Raw genomic sequence first — 21,712 nt, 5'->3', positions numbered from 1 at the left:
GAGTGCCGAGTGCCAGGAAGTGGTTCTGGCTGCCATCGTCATGCCCCTCCAGTGAGGAACAGATGACATTTCTCTGCCAGATACCCTACTTGTGAGAAAGAGTTGGCCGGGCACACACTGCTTGTTTTAGATTAAAATCAATGTTATCACCTCAGGTGATTGCAGATTTATTCTCTGAGGAGCCACATGGACTTAAATGCATTTCACACCTGTCAGAAATGAATCTATAGATGTGTAGTCATTAAGCTGTATAAATGTTTGACTCTGAGCCCAAGTCACCCCCAAGAAACACTTAAGAAACGAACAACTGCTGTTTTCAATCTGAAACAGCCATCACGTATTTACAATAACAAAACCCGTCCCTCTGATTCATCCTTTCCATTCATCTTGCCCATTCTTTTGCAATGTTAGGCAGATTAATATCAAATTAAATCAATCTAAAACATCTGCCAAGTCAGACAAAATGAAACACACTTAATGTGTGGCGTGTAGAAACGCCAGACTGCTTTGTTTGTACGTTTCTTAAACTTAATGATCTATTTGAAGAATTTAATTCCTAACTATCTTAAGTGAGCTGTGATTTCAGGGCTCTTGAGATTCTTACCATAACTTCATATTGTAAAGTACATTCCATAGTATTTACATCGGCACAAACTTCATGGATGTGACACAAGAAAGTTTTTCCTGCCGTGCATTTGTACCATCACCGGATTTAAAGACTTTTCAGAGGGAAGAAAATGCTTTGGCACTTTTGGTACTCAGAAAGCACAGTATCCATAAAGCAGATTTAGTATCATTCCTATTTTATTCCAGCAGTGTCACAGCCCAAAACAAAAGAAAAATCCAACAACCATCACATCCCATTTTTTCCCCCAGTCAGTGATATTTCTGCTCTTCCTGACCAGAATGAGGAGGTGACACCCTTACAAATGTTCCACAAACCAGGGTGGATTTGATTTGGTGTGTGAGATCTCCTGATTTTAGGTTGCTTGGCTTCACTGTTGATATCAATATTATGAATGTGCTATTTCTGTGAGAGCAGGGCTGGGCCCCGGTCCCTCCAGCTGTGATTGTCTGTTTCCTGTGTGATGTTTATCTGCTGGGGTGAAGAAGCAGTAGTTCCGGAGTGTATGGCACAGGGAAATTAACATTACCCTTTGTTCGGCTTAAAGGCGAGCGGAAATCTCTCAATAACAGCATCAAAGCAAGTAGACTTTGGTAGAAAAGACTGTTCTGTTTGGTCAGTTTTTTCTTTTGTCTCTGTCTCTCAAAAAAAAGAAAAAGAAAAAGAAGACTATAACAAATCTTTGCACAACACATAAGGACGCTTAGAAGAATAGTTTACCTTTTCATGAAATATGCATATTTTCACAGGATGGTGCAAACAGATGAGAAGACAAGGTTAAAAACGTTAACATTTTAGTGACAAATTCACATCCCCAGCCTGTTGAATCTGCTTCAAAACATACAAAGATACAAAGACAGACGTTTGGACTGAGCTGGAAGTGGTGTTTCGCTCCGTTTCCAGTCGTTGTGTTGGGCTAAGCTAACTGGCTGCTAATGCTTAGTTAAAGCTCCTGGGCCCATTCTGAAGCCCTCAACAAGGAAGAAGAGTTTGAACACTTGTCAAGTAAAATATGTAAACGTTTGATGTTGACGAGCAGGACAAAATATGGTTTCAATGAGAAACCCCATGTGTCTCAGATTACATGCTCGATTAATGATTGTCACTTCCTGAACAAGAAGAAAGCAGATAGGAAATGCAAGAAAAAAATACATTGATCAAATGTGACAAATATTTGGACTTTTTTCCTGAAATGGAGGAATTAAAGAAACAAACACCGCACACATGCTGAATGATTACTTGTCATCTGTTTGAGCCCTCAGCTGCTGTTTTTATTTAGGACTGCCGCCTGTTTACACCCCAAAGAGCAAGCAGTATATTCATTACGCTCCGTCACAGTGAGGACATAACAGGTAATCAGTCAGAGGGAGTAAACACTTCTTCTCCTGCAATGTGTTTGTTTTGCCCTGGGCCTGTTTACACTCTCTGCAGGAATATTTTCCCCTCTTTTCTTCAGCTAATCCTTTAATCACTTGTGACGACTGCTACAGAGAGCAGCCCTTGTCCCCATGGGGCAGAGTGAGGGCACAGTGTGCATCTTGTAGGCCTTGCCTGTGAGTCAGGGTTTGTTTGGGTATATGCACTCAAGATGTTCTCCTAATATAACATAACTAACAACAAGAAGGTCATATTTTAAAGTTGTCTTATGACATCAAGAGTCAGATGTCTCCCTGCGGTCCAAACACAGATTCTCAAATGGTACCTCTCGACACTAATGAATGTTTCGGAAGAGGAAGAGCTTCGACATAAGTCTCGGGTACGAAAACACAACAGTATGCCTCTCTAAACATTTTGGCAGGTTCCCCAAGGTCAAGGTCAAGTCTTGTTCAGCCTCAGGGTCACCGGGAGCCACTGTCACAAATGTCTCTCTATCATCACCCCGTCATGCTCCGTCACCGTCTCACCCATCATCAGCTGACAACCATACACGCTTTACATCCTTCAACCAACCATCTGCTGTTCTGTCTCCGCTGCTCTGCTCTGGATTTTTGTGCTCAGAGCCCCAACTGAGGGACAGGCGTCGGTCCAGCTGGTAGTCAGCAGGACCAGGCTGCACATTTCCAAACTGACGCCCATATGCATCCTTAACCATAGGGTGAGGTGCACCAGTTCACCAATCATGGCTACTCCCCCAGCTTAGCCTCTTCATGGAGCAAATAAATCAATATTTTTAATTTGATATCAACTCTAGCAGCAGCCTCTTGTCACATGTTTAGCGGGACACCTCAGCTTTCATTTGTAACTGAATATCAAGCTTAAAGTGCCAGCTGTGAAATATCTGACAGAGGGTTTACAGTATAATACTGGGTGCTGGGTGCAATAAAATTACTGTGATACAACAGTCTGTTGCTGCTTAATTACTGTATTCAACAAAAATCAGGGCACCTAAGGTTTTTTTCTAATTTGTTCAGAATTAGACAAACATCTTTTTAAAAGAACTTCAAACTCTGTTCTATGCCTTTTACTGCATAATCACACGCATTTTGTAAATTGTTAATACTACTTTCATTTTTTTCAGTTGAGGCATTGAATCAGTTGCTTTTAAGTTCTTAGACTTTAATTATTTTGTTCATGTCAATGTTTTTATATAAGATGATAAAATACAACAAAAATGTGAAGTTGCTATATTATTTAGTGATAAAAATAAAAGGTGAGTTCGTCTGTAGCTGTTAAAACGTCATCATGAAAACTTCTTGCACACGGCCGATTCGTGTTGTAGTCCAGCAGTGTTGAATAAAGCACACCTCAAACACCAGCTTTTAACTCCACTGCACCGCCAGTGCGCATGCTCAGCCTCCTTGAAAACCACATGCGTCTCCCCGTTCTGCTCTCTCCCGTGCCAAGGCGGAGAGATGCGCACACCGAGGACACCGCAGCACAGAAATGCGCACAGCTCCGAGCCAGAGCCGGCGGTAGCTTCACCTCCCAACACCCCTGACCCGCCTGTCAACGCAGTGGGTTAGAGGGAATATGGCAAACTTTGACACACTTTGCATGTCATGGGAAATGCCCTGCGTTGTCTGGAGAGCTGTGCTGCCGAGCGGCTGAACTGAGAGCACAAAAACACAGAGACTTGATAGAGCTGGGGACCCGATTCCAGTCATTTCCATTCCAGTCCCTCTCCTGCTTTGGCTTTGAGAGATGATCACGGAGCTGGTGTGCACCGCCGTGGCTGTGGGTCTCTATCTGAACACGCTGGACGCAGATTTCTGCTACGATGACAGGTAGGTTTCGCCCACAGAGCACAGCAGCGCCGCTGCCAGCAACATCACCGCCATCCGCTCCTTCCACTTGTCATCTCCTCTTGTTACCTCCGCACGGAAGCGGAGCGGGGTGGGTGGGTTGTGGGAGGCGGGACGGGTCGCTGCGTCTCCCCGCATGTTTAGATGTGCGTTGGTCCGTAGCTTGTAATAAATCACTGCTTATTTTCCAGCTGCAGTTAAAGGCACAAAGACGGAGAGGAGGAGGGTGTGTACTGAAACCGTGACTGTAAAATTGTAGTATTATTACCAGAATTTGCCTGCAGAGGTGTATTCCTATAACTTGGACTAAGCTTGTTCTGCTTATTGAGTTCAAATCGCTGAACTGCTCTTCACTGTCCCGTATCTGACTGGAATATTCATTAAGGGAATGACCCCCCCCCAAAAAAGAATATGATCGACAAAAGAAAGCAACACAACATGCCCCATAATAACAACAAAAGAAGTTCAACACATTGTGAAGTGAGAGCATCCATATGCTGCACACATGAAGTGGCTCAGATGCTCTTTGTGTAGATGAGGCGGCTCATGCCTGTTAGAACAATGCCCTGCACCCGGGGGAGTTCAGGCTAATTTAAACCGGGAGTTTCATTTTGCAAACAGCTGAACAAACATGTCAACACCGTCATGCTGTTGGAGCGTCGATCCGACCTGTGCAGCTCTGCAGACGGGAAGGTACTGCAGAGGTAACGGGAAACACGACTTTAAGAAGAAACTGCAAACAGAAGTCTGTTTGCAGTATCAACTGCTGTGAATACACATCACGAGATGATAAAAGAGAGGAAAAACAAAACAAAGCATGCAGCTGACCATCATTTTCATCATCAGTTCTTTCAATTTGGTGAAACTGCAATTAGAGAATGTTTGGCATTTTTCGCATAAAATCATTAATTGTTGATCAATATTTCTTCTCTCCATAAACTCACCTTTTCATCTACTTTTATCTCTCTCTCATAAGCCTGCTATGTTACACTCAGAAAAAGAAAAAATATGCTGTTAAATAGTTTTTTTAGGTGATCGTGCCTGTCACACATCTGTGCTCGTAAGAATAATCCTCCTTCGTGTAAATGTTCAGTAGCTGCACCACAGCTGGTCCCTTCTTACAGAAGAGCAACAGGACACGTGGTTCTTCACTCACTCTCGCATACTGAAAATGTGCTTCAGGGGTTTTTGGCTGCTGCAAAAGTTCTGTCAAAAGTGATATTAATTAGTCTTCCATTATCAAGTATTAAATCACAGGGCGAAACGACTGATATGCAAGGTATGTGGTAGGTTTCACTGGGAATAAAGACAATGTACAGACAGCTCAGTCGGTGGTTTCTGTCTGGTATGGATCTACAGACACCCCTTAAAGGTCAGACACCCCCCTCCCCACCCACCCACTTTACTTCTCAAGCTCCAGCAGTGACCCCGCTGTGCGTTATGCGTGAGCAAGACAGAGTGTGTGTGCGTGTGGAGGTGAAGGAGGAGGTACATAGAGGTGGTAGAAACGAGCTCCGTATGCCGTCTTCAGTTCATCACACCTCGACATGTATCCCTGTAAAAAGCGCCCGGCGGCTGCTCATCCATCAGTGTCGTCTGTACATGTGACCGTGACACCGCGAGGTTGTCAGAAAAAGCCCTTTGGTGACATATTACCTGCTGCACTGCCCTGCCTGCTGCAGCCTGTATGCACACACGCCATCCCCTCAGTGAAAGTTCAGTATCTACCACCGCTGTGTATCTGTCAACGTCACTGTGGTAATTTGCTCTCTGAGGGTGGGGTGGGGCGGGGGGGCTCACGCTGGCGTTTTGGTTCAGCGCCCTCAGATGGAGGAGGTTGAATACCAATCAGAAGTGTGACCTTCCCTGGTCATTCATCAAACGGCGTCGTCTCTGGGGGTCAAGAGTCGTGTGCTCCCGGTCTCATCCCTTGGGGATTTGAAGAGAATTATGAGCAAAAGGTTAAGGCGAGAGGAGGACTGAAGTGGAGGAGTGTTGTTCTGATCATTCTGGTGTGGAAATGTCTATAAAAGATTGTCTTGGGTGGAGACCAATTTGTTTCTTCCTCATTTGTCTTTTGAATCTGCACTGTTGCGAGCTGAGGTGACGACCTTATCCGACCTTTCACCCTGTAATTAAATTCTGGTTGCACGTCACATGGAAGACGAGATGGCGAGGCAGATAATTCCTCTGTGTGGAGGCCCTCCAAGTTGTGGGGATGTTCTGGGCCCGTCTCTCTGCTTTTTCAATCATGTCAAGTGTTTTTCCTGGGCACTGCTCTGGGCCCAGCCAAGCGCTCTCTTGGCTAATGGTAATCCCAATGAAAAGCCTCTGCGTGTGAAATGACTACGTTTTATGGGAGATGAGAGAGAACTTGAGCCAGGCTACTTTTGATTCGAGGGGGAAAAAAATTCAAGATGGGATCTGTTGGTTCACAGTCAGGATTTTTTTGGGGGTTTAGCCAAATGTTTTCACAACGTTGATAAGTTTGTACAGGCCATTACGCTGATTGTTATGAGGGCTGTGGTTATAGATAGATAAAATATATTTATGCCTAAATATATACCTCTTGACATGACAACAAATGAGGCTCCACGTGATGCAGATATTTCAGTGATACTGGTTTTATTGGTCTTTACTAAGAAGAGAGATAAAGAAAAGCGAAACGAAATGCTTCTTAAGTGGCTTTCAGCATTCAGAGTCATGTATCACAAAACATCTGTGACCCCAGTCGCATCACAGTCCCTCTGACCAGCTCAGAAATGCCTCAGGGAAATGAAGTGAAGACATCTTGTCTCTTTGTTTCAGACGGGTAAAGCAATTTAATCTCCGAGTGAGAGGCTGGGTTTGGTGAGGTTTGGGATTTACTGACTGGCACATTCCCGTTTCCCCCTAATTACAGTTTAATTCTCTACATGAAATATCCTCACCATCAAGACTGAAAATGCTCATCCCACACAACAAACATGCCACAGAAAATAACACAGAGGTGACACAGAGCAGTGACTCTAGAGAGGACAGAAGATCACAGAGTCTGTTGGCTGCAACATCTGTTCCTTTTCTAGCTCGGTTTCTGAGGTTGACAGATAAATGCATCAATATGGGATTGTCTTTAAGAAGTGCCCTTTCATCATGGTTCAAACCACCATGCTTTGAGCTGAACTGCCTTTGTGTGTATTATTGATAGACATATTGTTTAACCCCCTGGATCACCTGGAAATTTGATCGATATATCCGTGGAAAAACATGGAAAGGCATGATTTTTTTTGTTTCCATCTTTTCTTCCTTCATGTAGCTGCCAGTTGTCCCATCTGTGAATCTCTCTGTAGCGAGTATATGGAAGTATGCTGAGTTAATAAGAAGCATTGTGTGTTGTGTCGGGAATGTTCATGTGCTTGTATCAACTGAGATAAGCAGTAAATCCAGTTTCAGGCAGGATGCCAGGTTTCATTATGTGCTACTGGTTGTTTCTTTGCTACTGGCTATTAACTTAGATTTACTGTACCACAACCAGCGTTGGCCAGGTTACATGAGATATCTGATCAATCCGTTATTGCTTACTAAAAAGTCAACTGAACAGTTACTCAGCCATTAAAAAGGGGTCCTCCTAAACTACAATGCCCACATGTTGGCTCTGTTTTTTAATCTGCTCTAATCAATGGTCTTATGTTACATTATGATATTTTAACTATGTGGTTCCCCTCCGCAACTTCTGGATCAGTCTAGAGCTGCAATGATTAGCCAATCAGTCGATTAGTCATACATTGAAGCGTTGGTCGTTTTCCAACACAAGCGGTCGTATCATCTCTGAGTCATCTCTGTTTCTGATAACTGCTCGTAATTTTTTAAACTCTTATGGGTTGGCACTCCCAAGGCTCACTGCACTGCCAGGAATATCTGTTCCCTCTAGTGGAATAATTATCTAAAACACGCGCCCTAGATGTGTTGAGGCTGTTTAAGTTACAGCATGCGCTCGAAGCAGACAAATATTGAGGGAAGATGTGGGCTAATGAAATGAGTGAGCGAAATCTCTTTGACTAAGTTGGAAGTAACACAGCTGAGGTGAAACCGGCTGGTGACTGTCAGGAGGAATTTTCACTGTAAGGGATTTGGAAATGAGTAACATTGCCTAAAGGCAAGTAGAGAGAAAAAAATGTGATGCATAAAACTAATTTGAGATAGTTTTCAGGCCTTTAACTAGATTTGCGTACATAAAGGATTATGTGTTTAACAGGAGAGACAGGAAAACATCATAAAATGTGTGGTTTGGTGCTGGAAAAAAAAAAAGATGTTGCCATCTAATGCACTGTCCCCACGTACTGAAGCGTTAACATTTTTACTCACTGACCATAAAAAAAGAGTTTTGTATGTTTTGTTTTTGCAGCCTGTAGCCTCGTTAGATTTGGTGGTGGAGGACCGGGACTATCAGTCAGACAATAGGAAGGCGGGAGCAGAGGGTCTCATTTTGATTACTAGCAGATTTTATTCACGAAAAGCACTTAGTGGTCAACTCTGCAGATGTTGTGGCTTTGAAACTGCTTTAAAGCCACAAATGAAGGCCTGAATGTAGTATGTCGAATGGGGTGAATTAGAATTTCCTTCGGGTTTATAATGGTGTCCAGTTCAGGGAAGAAATGCCAGCTGATGGGCTGAAGACATGGGGATGAAATGTTAAAGCCTATCATCTTGTGCTGGGATGTGCTCCAGCTTTTACAATCCATAAAGGGGCAGGAAAAACAGACAAGCTTGCATGGCTTGTTCTTTATAATGAAAGGGTGCTGAGGCATGCACGAGGCAGATTTTTTGTTTTTAATAAGAAACATTTTATGAAAGGTTTTGTCATAATAAATAAAATCTCCTTCATCTGCAGTTCTCTTGTCTGCCAAACTAACTTCTGGCTTTAGAACATGCTGGAGAGTGGAGGTTTCCTCCCATCTCAGTGTCCTTGCTGTTTGACATCTTAAGTGATTCAGAGGATGGGCTCTCATTTGATTTGAGGCCACATCTTCTGTAGCACGCAGTGTAGTAAACTTTAGGGAGCTTTAACAGTTTTGAAGCAGTCAGATCATCACAGTACCTGCTTGCCATGTGTCAGAGTTTGGAGCATTTCTCTACAAAAAGGCATGAAAACCCCTGAATTTGTCTGTTCTTGATGGCTGTTAACTCAGTACAAAGCCATGCAGGTTTATTTAAACTCTAAATCACCCATAAATGCGAATGTGAATGTGAATGTTTGGTGCATCCTGCACAGGCCCTGCGCACCTCCAAAGAATAAGGATGGATAGTTTTATTTTATTTGCACGTGATTAATTCAGTCATAGTTTTAGAGAGGCAGTCTGTTAAGTATGCATGCAGTGCATACTTAACAGACTGACAGAAAATTATTCAAGTAATCACTTTGTATATTATGAATTCAACAAAAGTAATACTTGAAGACATCATTGTGGGATTTGGGATCACTATTTTCTGATGTTTTTTTTTTTTAGGCAAATTCCACAATGTTGTAAAGAAAAATAACCAAATATTTCATAATGAGAGTCATTGTTCTTTGCAGCCCCATAATATTAATTTAGACAGATCTTGTCATACAACTGTCAACTTGATGTATGAAAGACAGCATGTACAAAAGACCAGGAATGTCCTAAAACAAATATCATACATAGCTATTCTCTGCAAGTAGCAAGCATACATGACTGGCTTAATAACATTATTACTCATGCCACCATAGCCTCTGGGTCCACCTCTCATGAGACAGGAAGGAGAAACTAGTTTGTTTATTTTTAGGTCGTCCCTCTTGTCCCATTAGGTCCCAGCGATGCATGATGCTGGTTGCTGTTGCTAACCCTTGGATGGCCCTCATGCCTCGCAGGCCACAGTCGACCCGCCCATCTGCCAAGACATGACCGCCAAACCTCAGTCCCACGACCCTCCCTGTATACGCACCATATGTGGATCCCAAAACACTGGTATCCATGGACAACAGGGCTTACAAGTTTGCCAGCACCCGGCAAGATTCACATGGCAAAGCTATGCATTTGTCATGTAACACCCATGCTAGATTTGGGAGGATGACAACCTCAAACCATAGATAAAGGGGTGAAAGCATCTCACAAGCTTCTTATCTGACTAACTGCATGCATGTTCATCATGCTTTTCCCTAACTGCGACCTTTCACAAGTGTTCTCAGCAGCACAGGGTTAAATTTCTACCTCAGCACATTAAACACACTTTGTAAGCAAAGCTTCTCTTTGTGGCGTTAGATTACACTTAGAAGACGGCATCCGCTTTCTCTCTTTAAACCACGAGGTGGACTTCTAAAACAACTTACAGCAGTTGTGGCGTAATACAAAACCAAACCCAAGCAGGGGATCACACAAATCGCAAGCAGTTACCCTTTCTACCTTTTGTAATCAATAGCATTAGGTATCGGTTTTCAGTGACTTGACTTTTTTTTTTTTTTTGTCTGGAGCCTAGAACAGCTGTGAGAACAGAAAATTAGATGTGTGGTGTTTTTTTTGTTTGGGGGAGGGGGGTGCATTTGACAAATTGCTCACATTTCTATACGGCCTATGAAAACATCTCTAAAGTGAGTTTGATTTTCTATCAGTCAGTTCCTCTGAACCTGAAGGGGTCTATTTGTACATGTGGATTGGGGTTTTCAGGTGCACTGACAGCTGTCAGTAGTTGAGGGTGTCAGCGATCAGAGTCATTGCAGCAGTGTTGCCAGACTGGGAGGTTTTCCACCCAATGGGGCTACTATTTATTTAATTGGGTTGGTAAGAATTGATTTTGGCAGGCTTTTATTATTTGGGCTACCAGTTTGAGAGTTTCCATCAGCACATCAGGCCAACAAATATGCCCCTTCTCTCGTCCCAGTAGTAGGATGCCACTATATGAGGAGACAGTGCATGCAGGTTTTTTGAATTCATGGAAGGTGTTAGTTGAAAGGAAGTTGAAAGTTGAAAGGGTCTGAGTTCCTACAGACAGTATCTGACATGTGATGCCGATGTGTTTTCATTAGTTGAACTTGATGTTGTTGAACAGCATGTTAATTAGTAAGCTTTAGATGCAGTATTTATATAATTTATGTAAGTATTTATTTATTTAGTATTTATAGATCAATAAATGTTAATTTGTTAGCTTTGCAGGTGCTGTTATTTAGCCAAGCTAAGTTTTCTTATTCCAGTCTTGATGCTAAGCTAATCTGGTTGTAGCTTTATTTTTTACCATAGATATGACAGTTATGTCCATCTTATGTCAAATAAGGATATTCCCCAAAATCCTGAACCGCTCCTTTAATGTGCAAATGCTTACCATATTCAAAGATTTGCAGATGAAAACCTCAGCTACAGCTACAGCCTTTTGAATTCTTTGAACTCTGGCGTGCCCATAAAGTACACACATAACAGCTGTTAGAAATGAGTGGCTGTAACATTTTAAGCTGCCTGCTGTTATCATCACCTGAAGCAATAACGTTTTCCCCCCAAGCCTCATGCATTTAGCTGAGGTGGGAGAAATTGCTTCTAAAGATCAAGTGAGACGTAAATGTTTGTATGCTGCAGAACAAGATAGTTGTTTGACAAATACCCACAATGTGATGATGTAAAAGTCATTGTGCCGTGCAAGCTGCGATGAAACTCCCATCCATCTCAGCGTGGGACACTAACATTGTGCTGTGCCTTGATTATAATATAAGTGCCGCGCGCTTCACAAAACCAACAGGGATTCATTAGCTCGGCAACCTTGGCACTGAACTCTAAAGCTGAGCACTGCACAAACTCTTTCCATCTTCATGCATGGCTACTCCAAGTAACTCTTGTAAAATAAACTAATATGCATAAGGCTTTCTGGGTCAGGACTGGGCCAACTGCAGGGGAAAATCGGTTTGTGCTTCTCACCTCGTAAAAACCTGAGAAGAGGCAACTGAGAGAGTTGGTGTGAGGGCCTGAGAGATTTAAGGCTCAGGAGAGCTCATATGACCGTCCCGCTACCTTTACTCTAGGACACAGTTATAGTGTTTGGCATTGAGATGTAGGAGGAGTGAAGTGAGGCTTTGTTGCTCAGGTGTGCAACAGTTGGTATTTGTTTGCCTTCAGTGTCTTTGTAGCCTAACATCAGAGACACTGAAGCAACTCAGTATGTAGGAGGTCATCATGAAAGTATTGTAAGGGACTTCACATGGCTATGCAGTAATTTATCAGTGAATTTATGACAGTATATTCATATGTACACGCATAAAACATGTTTCAAGTTTAAATTCCCCATATGACATATATCCTTGTCCTAACCCTATGTCATCCACCCAAATCCAGTTCACACTTCGTGGATTTATAAATGTTTAGAAGGAATAAAGTTTGTTCATATTTCATTCCCATCCACATGATTTACTCTGCGGAAGGAGATACCCTTTCTCCTCTTCCTGTTTCCTTCTGATAAGCGCCTAAAAGTGGAGGCCTCCAGACAGAGGAAGCGTGGAAGCCTCAGTGCAGCTGTGTTGTTTAGAGGTTCTCTCATTGCGACACAAAGGAAGGCTATTTAAAGCAGTGAAGAGTGATGATAATGATTATTGTGGATAGTTGTAGGGCATTGGCGAGTGTGGTTGGAACAATGTTGATTTGTTCAGAAAATGGAAATCTGCGTGGCTTTTTGCTAAGCTGTTCAGAACTGGAAATGATCTTGTAATTTCCTGCTTCACCATATAGTGCTGTGTAATTTCCAGCCCAATCGAAACACCAATCCACTCCGGGTTGGCTCAGTGGGAAGGTAATTATTCCTTGTTTGGATCCATAAAGCACATCATCCTTCAAATTAACCATCCTCCTTAATTTTCTGTGCAGGCTCAGGAAATATTTAAGCCAATTTCCCCATCTTGATGGACTGCCCTTTTAAGCATTGCTCAATAGTCAGCTCGCCCATCTCATGGCGGGGAAGTGAACTCCTCATTTCTGCAGATGGGATCAGCAGCTTGTTTTTCAGGTACTCGGAGCTGGAGATAAGGTGATTCGCTATTTAAGTAAACATGGAAGTCCTGACTGCGAGCAAGCTGTGGTGGAAGGTTGCCTTGATGAATGGGAGAAATCTGAATTTAGTAATGGCTGTTTTCCTACCTCAGCCAGTCTGACATGAACCAGCCACCATATTTATCCTTCTGCAGAGTGTAATTTGTTTGTCACCATCGTTCTGATATTCATGGATCAATGGCTATGGGAAAAACTGTATGGTTATCGTGCTTTCATAATGAGCCATGACAACACTGTAATCTATTTTTGATGTGTTTTGGGGGAAATCTACCACACAGTGCAGATTTATCTCCCCCACAGCTCACCCCTTCAATTTATTATTTTCATCTTTTAATCTGGCGGACTGGACTGAAGGTCACTGAATTATGCATGTTTTTTTCCTGCTAGTTTATATGAGCTCTGTGATGCATTTACACTTTCATTTCGAAGAGACACGCAGCAGGGAGCTTGGCCTCTGTCAATACTTTGATTGGTTGGCCCCTGACTAAAAGAAATTTGGTATCCAAGGCAACCAATCTCTTTTTTCATGTGAATTTGGGCTTCCAAAGGCGCTGTCCTGTTGTAGATGCCTATCTCTGCTCTGTAGATGTGGAGGGAAGACAGATTAGAGGTCACCACTGAGTGAGAAGGTGCCAGTTCATCCACCACGCTGTGCATTTCATCAAGAAACCCACACAGACATTTTCCCCCAAGGCTCACTCATTACCGTGATACCACATCCAGTCAATCCATTACAGAGGCAGCTGACAACGACAGTTTAATCTACACACTGTGGCCTCGCTGGTTTTTCCCTGCTATGACCAGCAGCATCTACTCACTGATAGTGTTATCAGCACTGGAAATATACCATGTGACCTCTCTGTTGCAGGCAGGAAAGATGCTTATCTGGGAAGTGAAAGGAACCCATCCTGGTATATTTTTGTTCTCCCCGATACGCACAGACATGGAGATGCATGCTGTCTTTAGCATCGTGTGTCAGTGCATCAACGGTTTTTTGTGTTTCAGCTGTAGAACAGGAAGGTTTTGGGGAAATATACTCATTTGCGTTCTTGCCAAGAGTCAGATGAGATGCCACTCGCATCTTTTATATGGAGTTACCACCAGAGGCAGCTAAGTTAGCTCAGCACGAAGACTGGAAACAGCTATTGAAGGCAACAAAATACCAGCACCTGTAACCCTCACTAATTAACATTTTATGTCAGGTTTGTTTCATTTGTACAAAACAACAAAGTGTAAAAGAGACAGTTCACTGTTATATCAGGGTGGGGGTGGGGGGTGTACTTGTTGATGTTTAACATTTCCTTTTTCACATGTATTAAACAAACTGTACGACTTAATTGACGAGCTTTAGATGTTCCTCTGGGTGGATTTTATTACCCTCAGACTGAGCCAGTCTATGCTAAGCTAAACTGGCTGTTGAACTGTTCCTTATATGTATGTCAGTCATTTCTAACTGGGGGAAATGAGGGAGAAGTGTTCAGTTTCTTTCCATCAGGGATTTGTATTGTTGCCATTTATATGTATATATTGAATAACAAAAAAGAACAGCTTGGCCGCAGTCACTTGTAACCCAGTCTTCCGCACAAATGTCGTGACGGTGTAGCATGACATCATGTCTGCTTGTCCCTCCAGTCCATCTCAGATGGGAATACGGTACTTTTATGATGTTATACGATGCGTTTTATGGTTTCATAATGGAGTTTCCTGCAGCATTTTAAACAGGACCATATATTATGGAACCCCTGCTGATAGTTTGACAAACTTGGATAATATTAAACCTCCTGTGGGGAAATGAATCTGACATGCTTTATTATTGCACTTAATTCTGCTTCATAATTCAAAGGGCTATATAATTATTTGCCTTCAGAGCATCGATAGAATTTGCAAAGGTGTGTCAAAGATATAGGAAAATGTGGTGGACTTAAAGTACCTTTGAACAACTTTAACTTTTTCTTTGTCTTTTAAGGGTCAAGCAGATGGGGTTTGCACTTCAGCAATGACTTCATTGGTTCCAGTGTGAGTGTGAGTCGAGTTTGGGCAAATGGTTTTGTTGTACCAGCCGTGTTCAACAGATCACAGATCAGGATTTGAAAAGATCTTAGATAATTAGCACAGGTCCTTGAAAAGAAGACAGATTTGGTTGGGGCTGGCCCCTGTGGTACTCCTCTATAGCCACCGTCTCTCTCTTGCTAATGCTGGAATGTGACAACTGGTCACGGCTGAAGAAAGGAAGCCCTATTCTGGATTGGATACAGTCCTGTATGGTCGGTTAGTGTAGCAGGCATACTTGGCTATTACAAATGCTGCATGCGAATCGGACCAGTGAAAGCTGTCAAAGCAGAAAAAAGCCTGACAGTGACACTGCATGGAGTTTTGTTTCCTATATATTAACAACACTCACACATCCTTTACATACATACATTCTCAACATACTCGCATTTTTTAATTTGCAATCAGATTGCACACCAATTCTGATAGATCATTAAAGTGTTTTTTATTTAATCAGAGACAGAAGGCTTTTGAGCAGAAACAGAATGTGGCTTTGTTTCTCCAGCTGCTCCCTTGGCAACACAGCAGCACTCAAATCCTCCATTGGCTCCATGATTTGTCATCAGCAATTAAAGTTGTCTTCATTATAATCTCGACGGCAGATCAAAAATGATCCGGTTCCTTCAAGGAACTCCAAAGTTGGAACAAAAGTTTGGTCTCCACAGAACAGACCTGTAGGACAAACTGTGAACTCAGCTTCAAATCCACGTTTGATCAGCCTCCAAAGCACTTTAAAGTCTTTATTCCTGTGTGATATTTTGTAGGAGTATAAGTGTCAGGGGAACGCAAACGGTCAGTGCTTAAAGTTCCAGTGGTTTTCAGGTTCTGATACAGACTAGAGAAAAAGATTTTTTTTCCTTGGCAAGGGACAGTAGACCAAAATCTGCCAAAGTCTGTCACGCTGTTGATTCTAGTGAATATGCAGCACTTTGGAGAGGGTATGGCTGGGTATTATTGATGCATTGTGTTCACACCTGGTACTCTGCATGCACACATGCAAATCATACAGCTGAACTATAGGTGAAAAGGGAGCCGAGAACATGACCCTTCATGAGCCGTCAACGTTCATCTGCTCCCTGTAGAGACAAATCAGTGCCAGACAACAGATTTGTTCTCCGTGTTCAAATCTCTCTTTTCTATTCAAGAGTGGAAGGGCGGTGAGGAGGGGGGCCTCCATCATGATGTGTTCAGGTGGCTCGAGGTGCACGTTTTTATAGGTCACTGTGCCAACGCCCGCAGCTTTAATGGAAGTAGGCCAGTGGAATTGATTGTAGAAGCAGAAGGTACAATGAATAAAAGAGGTAAGGGAGAAGGAAAAAAAAAGACATGATTACGTGCTGGTGATAGTGAAATAGTCATGCCAAAGGAGATCTAATGGTAACCATAGTAACAGACAGAATATTTGTTCTTTAGTCACAAGAAAATCTAACAAAAGAGAGATAATATGTTTTGAAATTGCTTGCATTAATTCAAACACAACACATGTAACACGATGCTAAACTATGGCTGTGTCCACTCCCAGTTCACTATACAGAGCACTAGAATTATCCGAGTGTGTGAATTATAAGTGACATGTACATTACTTTCTATTAACAATCCCATGATGCAATCTGCTGCATGTAGTAGATTATAGAAACTGCAATTGTGCAAAATGATGGCCATTTCTAATCCAAAGTCTTAATTTAGTGCTTGCTATTAAGTGGACCACTGAGCATCCATTATGCAGGGAGTAGTGAGTGAGTGAATGAGGGAGTGATTTTGTGTCCGTGAACTACATTACTCTAAAAAATTTCAGTCATGTATTTAACTTGATGATAATAATCCTGCAATGCATTTTATGAATGACAAAATGAAGCTGACCGAGTCCAGGAAATTTCCATTTACGCTCACTATAGCGAACATCCATTACCCAGAGAAGATTATTTAAGTTCCCACATGAAATTGCTCACAACAAGGTGTGTGGATTATCTTCAACAACCAGGTCTGAAAAGATGCACGGCCGTTCAGTTTTTCAATTCTATTTTTTGAGCATAACAATCAAAGCGCCGTCTAGTTAGACATCTCTACAGCCAGTCTCTGCCACTCACAAGAAAACAACTTGGATGGATAAATAGAAGTACAGCTAAGGGGAAAAATATGTGTTTTTGATATTGGCACGAACCGTTTCCGAATTAAAATTGGCAAGCAGCAAATAACAGCCCAGTAAAATAGCGTTACTTGTATTAATTGTTGTGAAAGCTACAGTGTTGTAACTGCCACAGAAAACTGCATACAGAAACATCTGTGAGGTGTTTTAAATCACATCCCTGGCTTGCACACTGTCATGATCTGTATATTGTTTGGCTAACTGAGGGAGCAGCACTCAGTTTGTTTTTAATCATGCTTCACATTTATCACTGTGGGTGCAGGCAGCTCGGGGAGGCCACCCTAATTACTCTTCTGCAGTCAGACACTGTAATCAACTGTGTGCTGAATGAAGGACTTGGACAGACTGATTGGCTGCCCGTTTGTGTTCTCGCAACGCGCTGGAGGTGGTTTTTCTGGTTGAACTGAAGGTGTTAAAGTTGGCCACCGTTTCACTGATAAGAGCTCGATGTGTGTGGAAAGCCAAGGACTTTTTAGAAACCCTATAAAACTCTCAGCTGCAGAACTCCTGGACATGGGCTCATTTAAATGTGTTTCTCATTGTGAATACTGTTGGGCACAGTACCATACTGTAGGCATCTGGCATTTATTGGGTGAGATGTTTTTTAAAATGCCTGTGAATTTCACATTAAAAGCTCCTATCTTAATGTGTACAGGAGAAACAAAACTATATAAAGAAGGGAAGTTGCTGGTGGTCTTTGGGGTGTTCATGAAGGTGTGAAATTGTAATTCACTGTTGAACTGAACTGTACACTCCCCAAACACCAGTTTCAAGAGTTTTTCCAATTTGACTGCATTCACACAGTCTGCCTTTACAGTACAAATACTCAATGTGGCAGGTCTGCTTGGCTAAACACGTTTCAGCAAGCTTCTGATCTGCAAGGACTGACAGCTACAAAGACTTCCTGTGAACCTGTAGCTGTACACTGAGTTGTCATCTTCATCATACTGGACAAGAATTCGCTCATTCCACAGCTGTTTTCAGGCATGAGTTTTAACCCCCTTAAATCCCAACCCACTCTTTCCCTACACTGTATTTATACCCTGGGGGAGAGTAAAGCATTAGTTTTATTAGCCATTGATTTCCCATATCCTTTCTCCCTGGTGAGGCAGAGGATCCATCACAGCATTTTATTGACGCCATCACTCAGGGAACGCCGCGGTGGGCTCAGCCTTCTTTTTAGCTGAGGTGGCAGTCGCGGCATTGTTGTCACATCACCTCTGTTTTGTGCGACCAGCGAATGGGAAGTGATCAATCAATCACTTAGATGGAGATAAAGACTCAGCAATCAATCTGCTGAAAAATAGATGAAGGAGTCGCACTTTCAGGGATGAGAAATATAGGCAATTGATGAATTCCTGCGCAATATATGCTCTGATCAAACCAAAGTTGTTTCTGCACTTGTAAGGTATGCAGCCAAGATTCATTTCAGTTGATCAGACAAAATGGCGATGGATGGCATACCTGTGTCTGTCCGTTAAGTATGAAGCTACAGCCAGGAGGCGGTTAGCTTAGATTAACATAAAGACAGCAGGAGGAAGCGTATTTCTGAGGTGGTGTTGTTGTGTTAGAGCCGTGGCAGCTGTTTGTCTGTGCTTCCAGCCTTTTTAAGCAAAGCCTGCACACGTTGTAGTAGCTTTAATGAAGAGTGGTATACTGATTTCAAGCAAATAAGTGTATTTCCCAATATTTCTAACTATTACTTTAAGATTTGTCCTTGCACAACAAGTGTGCAAATTTTGCTTCGCACGAAAGGTTAATATCAGTCATCACTGGGTGTAAAACGGGACTAATTTGCAACTCTGACTTTAACCAAATAACAGATGATTGCAGAGTGCTCTGTTTTTAAAATTTCAAGGCAGACTCTTCCTGAATTTGACAAGATGCACATGCCAACGGATATGCTGATTGTTTGCTTCACATTTTGAAATGGGAAAAACATGGCAACCTTTCTGAAAATCAAGTATCACCAGAAGTTTAACTGTGCCAGATTTTTAGATTTATAATAACTATTTGGACCAGTCATGATAGTTAGAAGTTCAGAGATGTCAGTCAACAGTCATTATAGACTGAAAATACAGCACCAGGTGTCTCCAAACCTTTTTGGCTTCCAGCTGCCAAAACCCACTGGCTCTCAGTCATTGCTTTTGAGACTAATATCCTGAAGATGTCTAAGGTTGTCTGAGGTTGTCTAAGTGAGGCAAAATTTCATATTCTCATAAGGAACATAGCAACTTAGAAATTTGTATATATTGTCAAGTCTATTCATGTGCACATCCATGTTACGAAGAATTTGTTGACCCTGGCCTATTTGGAGTTAGCCGTTTCACCAATCAGGAAACCGACATCACAGGGGACATGAAAGCAAGTCCTTGGCCTGACAAAAGAGAGACTTCCAACTTCCTGACGCTTAGCTCAGACCCTTTCAGCCCCTTTGAAGCTGGACCCCCGGAAGAAATCTGTTTCTCCTGATTGGCTGCTTGGACAGAATGAGGATGTCAGGGACTTTATCTTAATCAGGTATGAATTGACTGTTTGGCCAGCTTGGTGATGAAGCTTAAACAGCTGGACCTCAACACACCAATTAAATTCATGAATACTTACATTACTTTGTTGGCAAATATTGATGTTGGTGGAACATAACAGATTGTGATTATCGTCAGTCTTTCATCGAGATTAAATCTTGCCTTTTTTGGTGCGTTGTTCTTTGTTTGCCTGTGAATTAGTGGGAATGTCAGTCTTTGTCAGTGTTCTTCATAGAACGTGTTTACCGGACTTCATGTCTGTGTTCTAGGGATGTAAACAAATACAAATGTTTGTATAGGAATCAGTACATACCGTACAGATAGGAGCTTTCCCGAATGCAAGAGTGAGTACATGCACATGTGTGTGAATGCGTCAGCTAGCTCAATAAACATTGTCTCAGAGTAAACATACATCCACTGTATGGATTTACTACCAACAAATAAAATAACTAAATATTCACTGCATTACACAGACCGTATTAGTGTAAGACAGACTGCTTTGTGTAATTTGCTGCGCTTTCACATTTATCTCTGCAGGAAATAAGTTGAAATAAGTCATTTAACTGGCTTTTTCATGCCTCCACACTTCTGGCTGGTTATTCTGCACCCTTGGGAAAAGTGCTAGAAGGTACAGGATGGGCTATTTTTAATCAATGAAAAGACAGATCCAGTGAACTGTGCAGGAGAGAAAAAAATGTAGGCTAGTGCCTTGAATACAAAGTAAGCTCCATCCTCTGTGTCTCAGGTTTATTTTCGGTAATGTATTTATAAAAGATGAAAATCTTGCCAGTTTTCTTTTTTCCATCTCTTTTTCACGTCATCAGTGCCCAGCTATTATTGAACACCATCCAGCAGCAGTTTATCACTGTGCGCACATTTCAGATGATGGAAAGAAATATGGAAACATAAAGTATGCCAAATTAAAGTCAAATTTTGTCTTAACAAACCGGGGATGGGAAGAGCCCCCAAAAGCAAAAACCTCTCGCAGCTGGGCCACTGGCTGTCTGAGTATGAATTTCATGAATGCTATCAGGACGTTTATACACTTTCTTTCCTCTCCTCTCATATTTGTGCCAGTTTGGGACGGAGTGTGGGAAAGTAGCAGTGCCACTTCTGGTCACCGTATTGTTCTGCCAGGGGTGTCGTTGACGTATGTTTGAACACACCCTTATTGCATCATATCCTGACCTTTCCGCCTGCAGATATGTAAACTAAACAGTTTTTAGGAGTTGATCAAAGAACAGCCATTTAGTGAGAAGAAATCCAACTGAAATAGGAGAAAGTATCTTTATTAAGGTTGGAAGAATATTCACAGGGAGTTCGATGTAGTGTCTCCCTCCCCCTCAGCATCTTTCATCTTCATTTCTATCTGTGATGTACGTGGCCACATACTGACAGGATTATGGCAGCTGATAATCAGCTAATGAAAGAATCACTCAGGCCCAGCCAGCAAGCGTGATGGCTTTACGCATGATCGTTCAGCCTCACATCGTGATGGATGTCAGGCACCTACAGGATTTAAAGAAAAAAAAGATCACATCACCATCTCCACGTGTTCAGTTGCCACATGTGGTGCGACACAATACGCTCCCCATTGGAGTGACCATTGAGGTAAAATTTATTGGATTTTCATCCCCGACCAGCTGTGGCGCTCGTTGGGAACAAAGACGTGAACAGTGTTTTCCTGCCAACTGTAACACCGCACTGTTTCATATGGATTACATATGGTGTCAGTCTACATGCATGGGTGTGGGGCCTCAAGCACACACACACACACACACACACACACAATCACTCTCTTTAATCAGATTATTGGTTGACCCCCGACCTGCGTGCTTGTCTCAGAAACTCTATGCACTCTATGATCACTTTCTAATCCTGTTAGTGTTTGATTAACACAGAGGTGATCTGGACCATGACACACACACACACACACACACACACACTCTGTAACTCACTGCTTCTTATCCCACTCCAGTGCATGCCAGACTGACAGTCAAACAGAATGTAAATGAAGATAAAATCAATATTCTGTGGTGGATGCAGTGAGAGCCTCATTTTCCAGTGCAAATTGTTTTGAGGACTCAAAAACTTGATGTTTAAAT

The 21,712-nt window shown here is 42.3% G+C and overlaps 1 protein-coding gene across 1 annotated transcript in view; it reads left to right on the top strand.

Moving 5' to 3' along the window:
• The first annotated feature begins 3,382 nt into the window (after positions 1 to 3,382).
• tmtc2a (transmembrane O-mannosyltransferase targeting cadherins 2a) overlaps positions 3,383 to 21,712 on the top strand; it is a 50,628-nt gene continuing 32,298 nt past the window's right edge. The window contains 1 exon segment of the mRNA XM_046378929.1: positions 3,383 to 3,849. Within this exon segment, the coding sequence (XP_046234885.1) occupies positions 3,767 to 3,849 (83 nt within the window). The 5' untranslated portion in view covers positions 3,383 to 3,766.

The sequence above is a fragment of the Scatophagus argus genome, chromosome 22 (genome assembly GCF_020382885.2).
Source record: "Scatophagus argus isolate fScaArg1 chromosome 22, fScaArg1.pri, whole genome shotgun sequence".
In the NCBI taxonomy this organism is placed as follows: Eukaryota; Metazoa; Chordata; class Actinopteri; family Scatophagidae; genus Scatophagus; species Scatophagus argus.
This window is presented reverse-complemented; position numbering and strand designations above follow the sequence as displayed.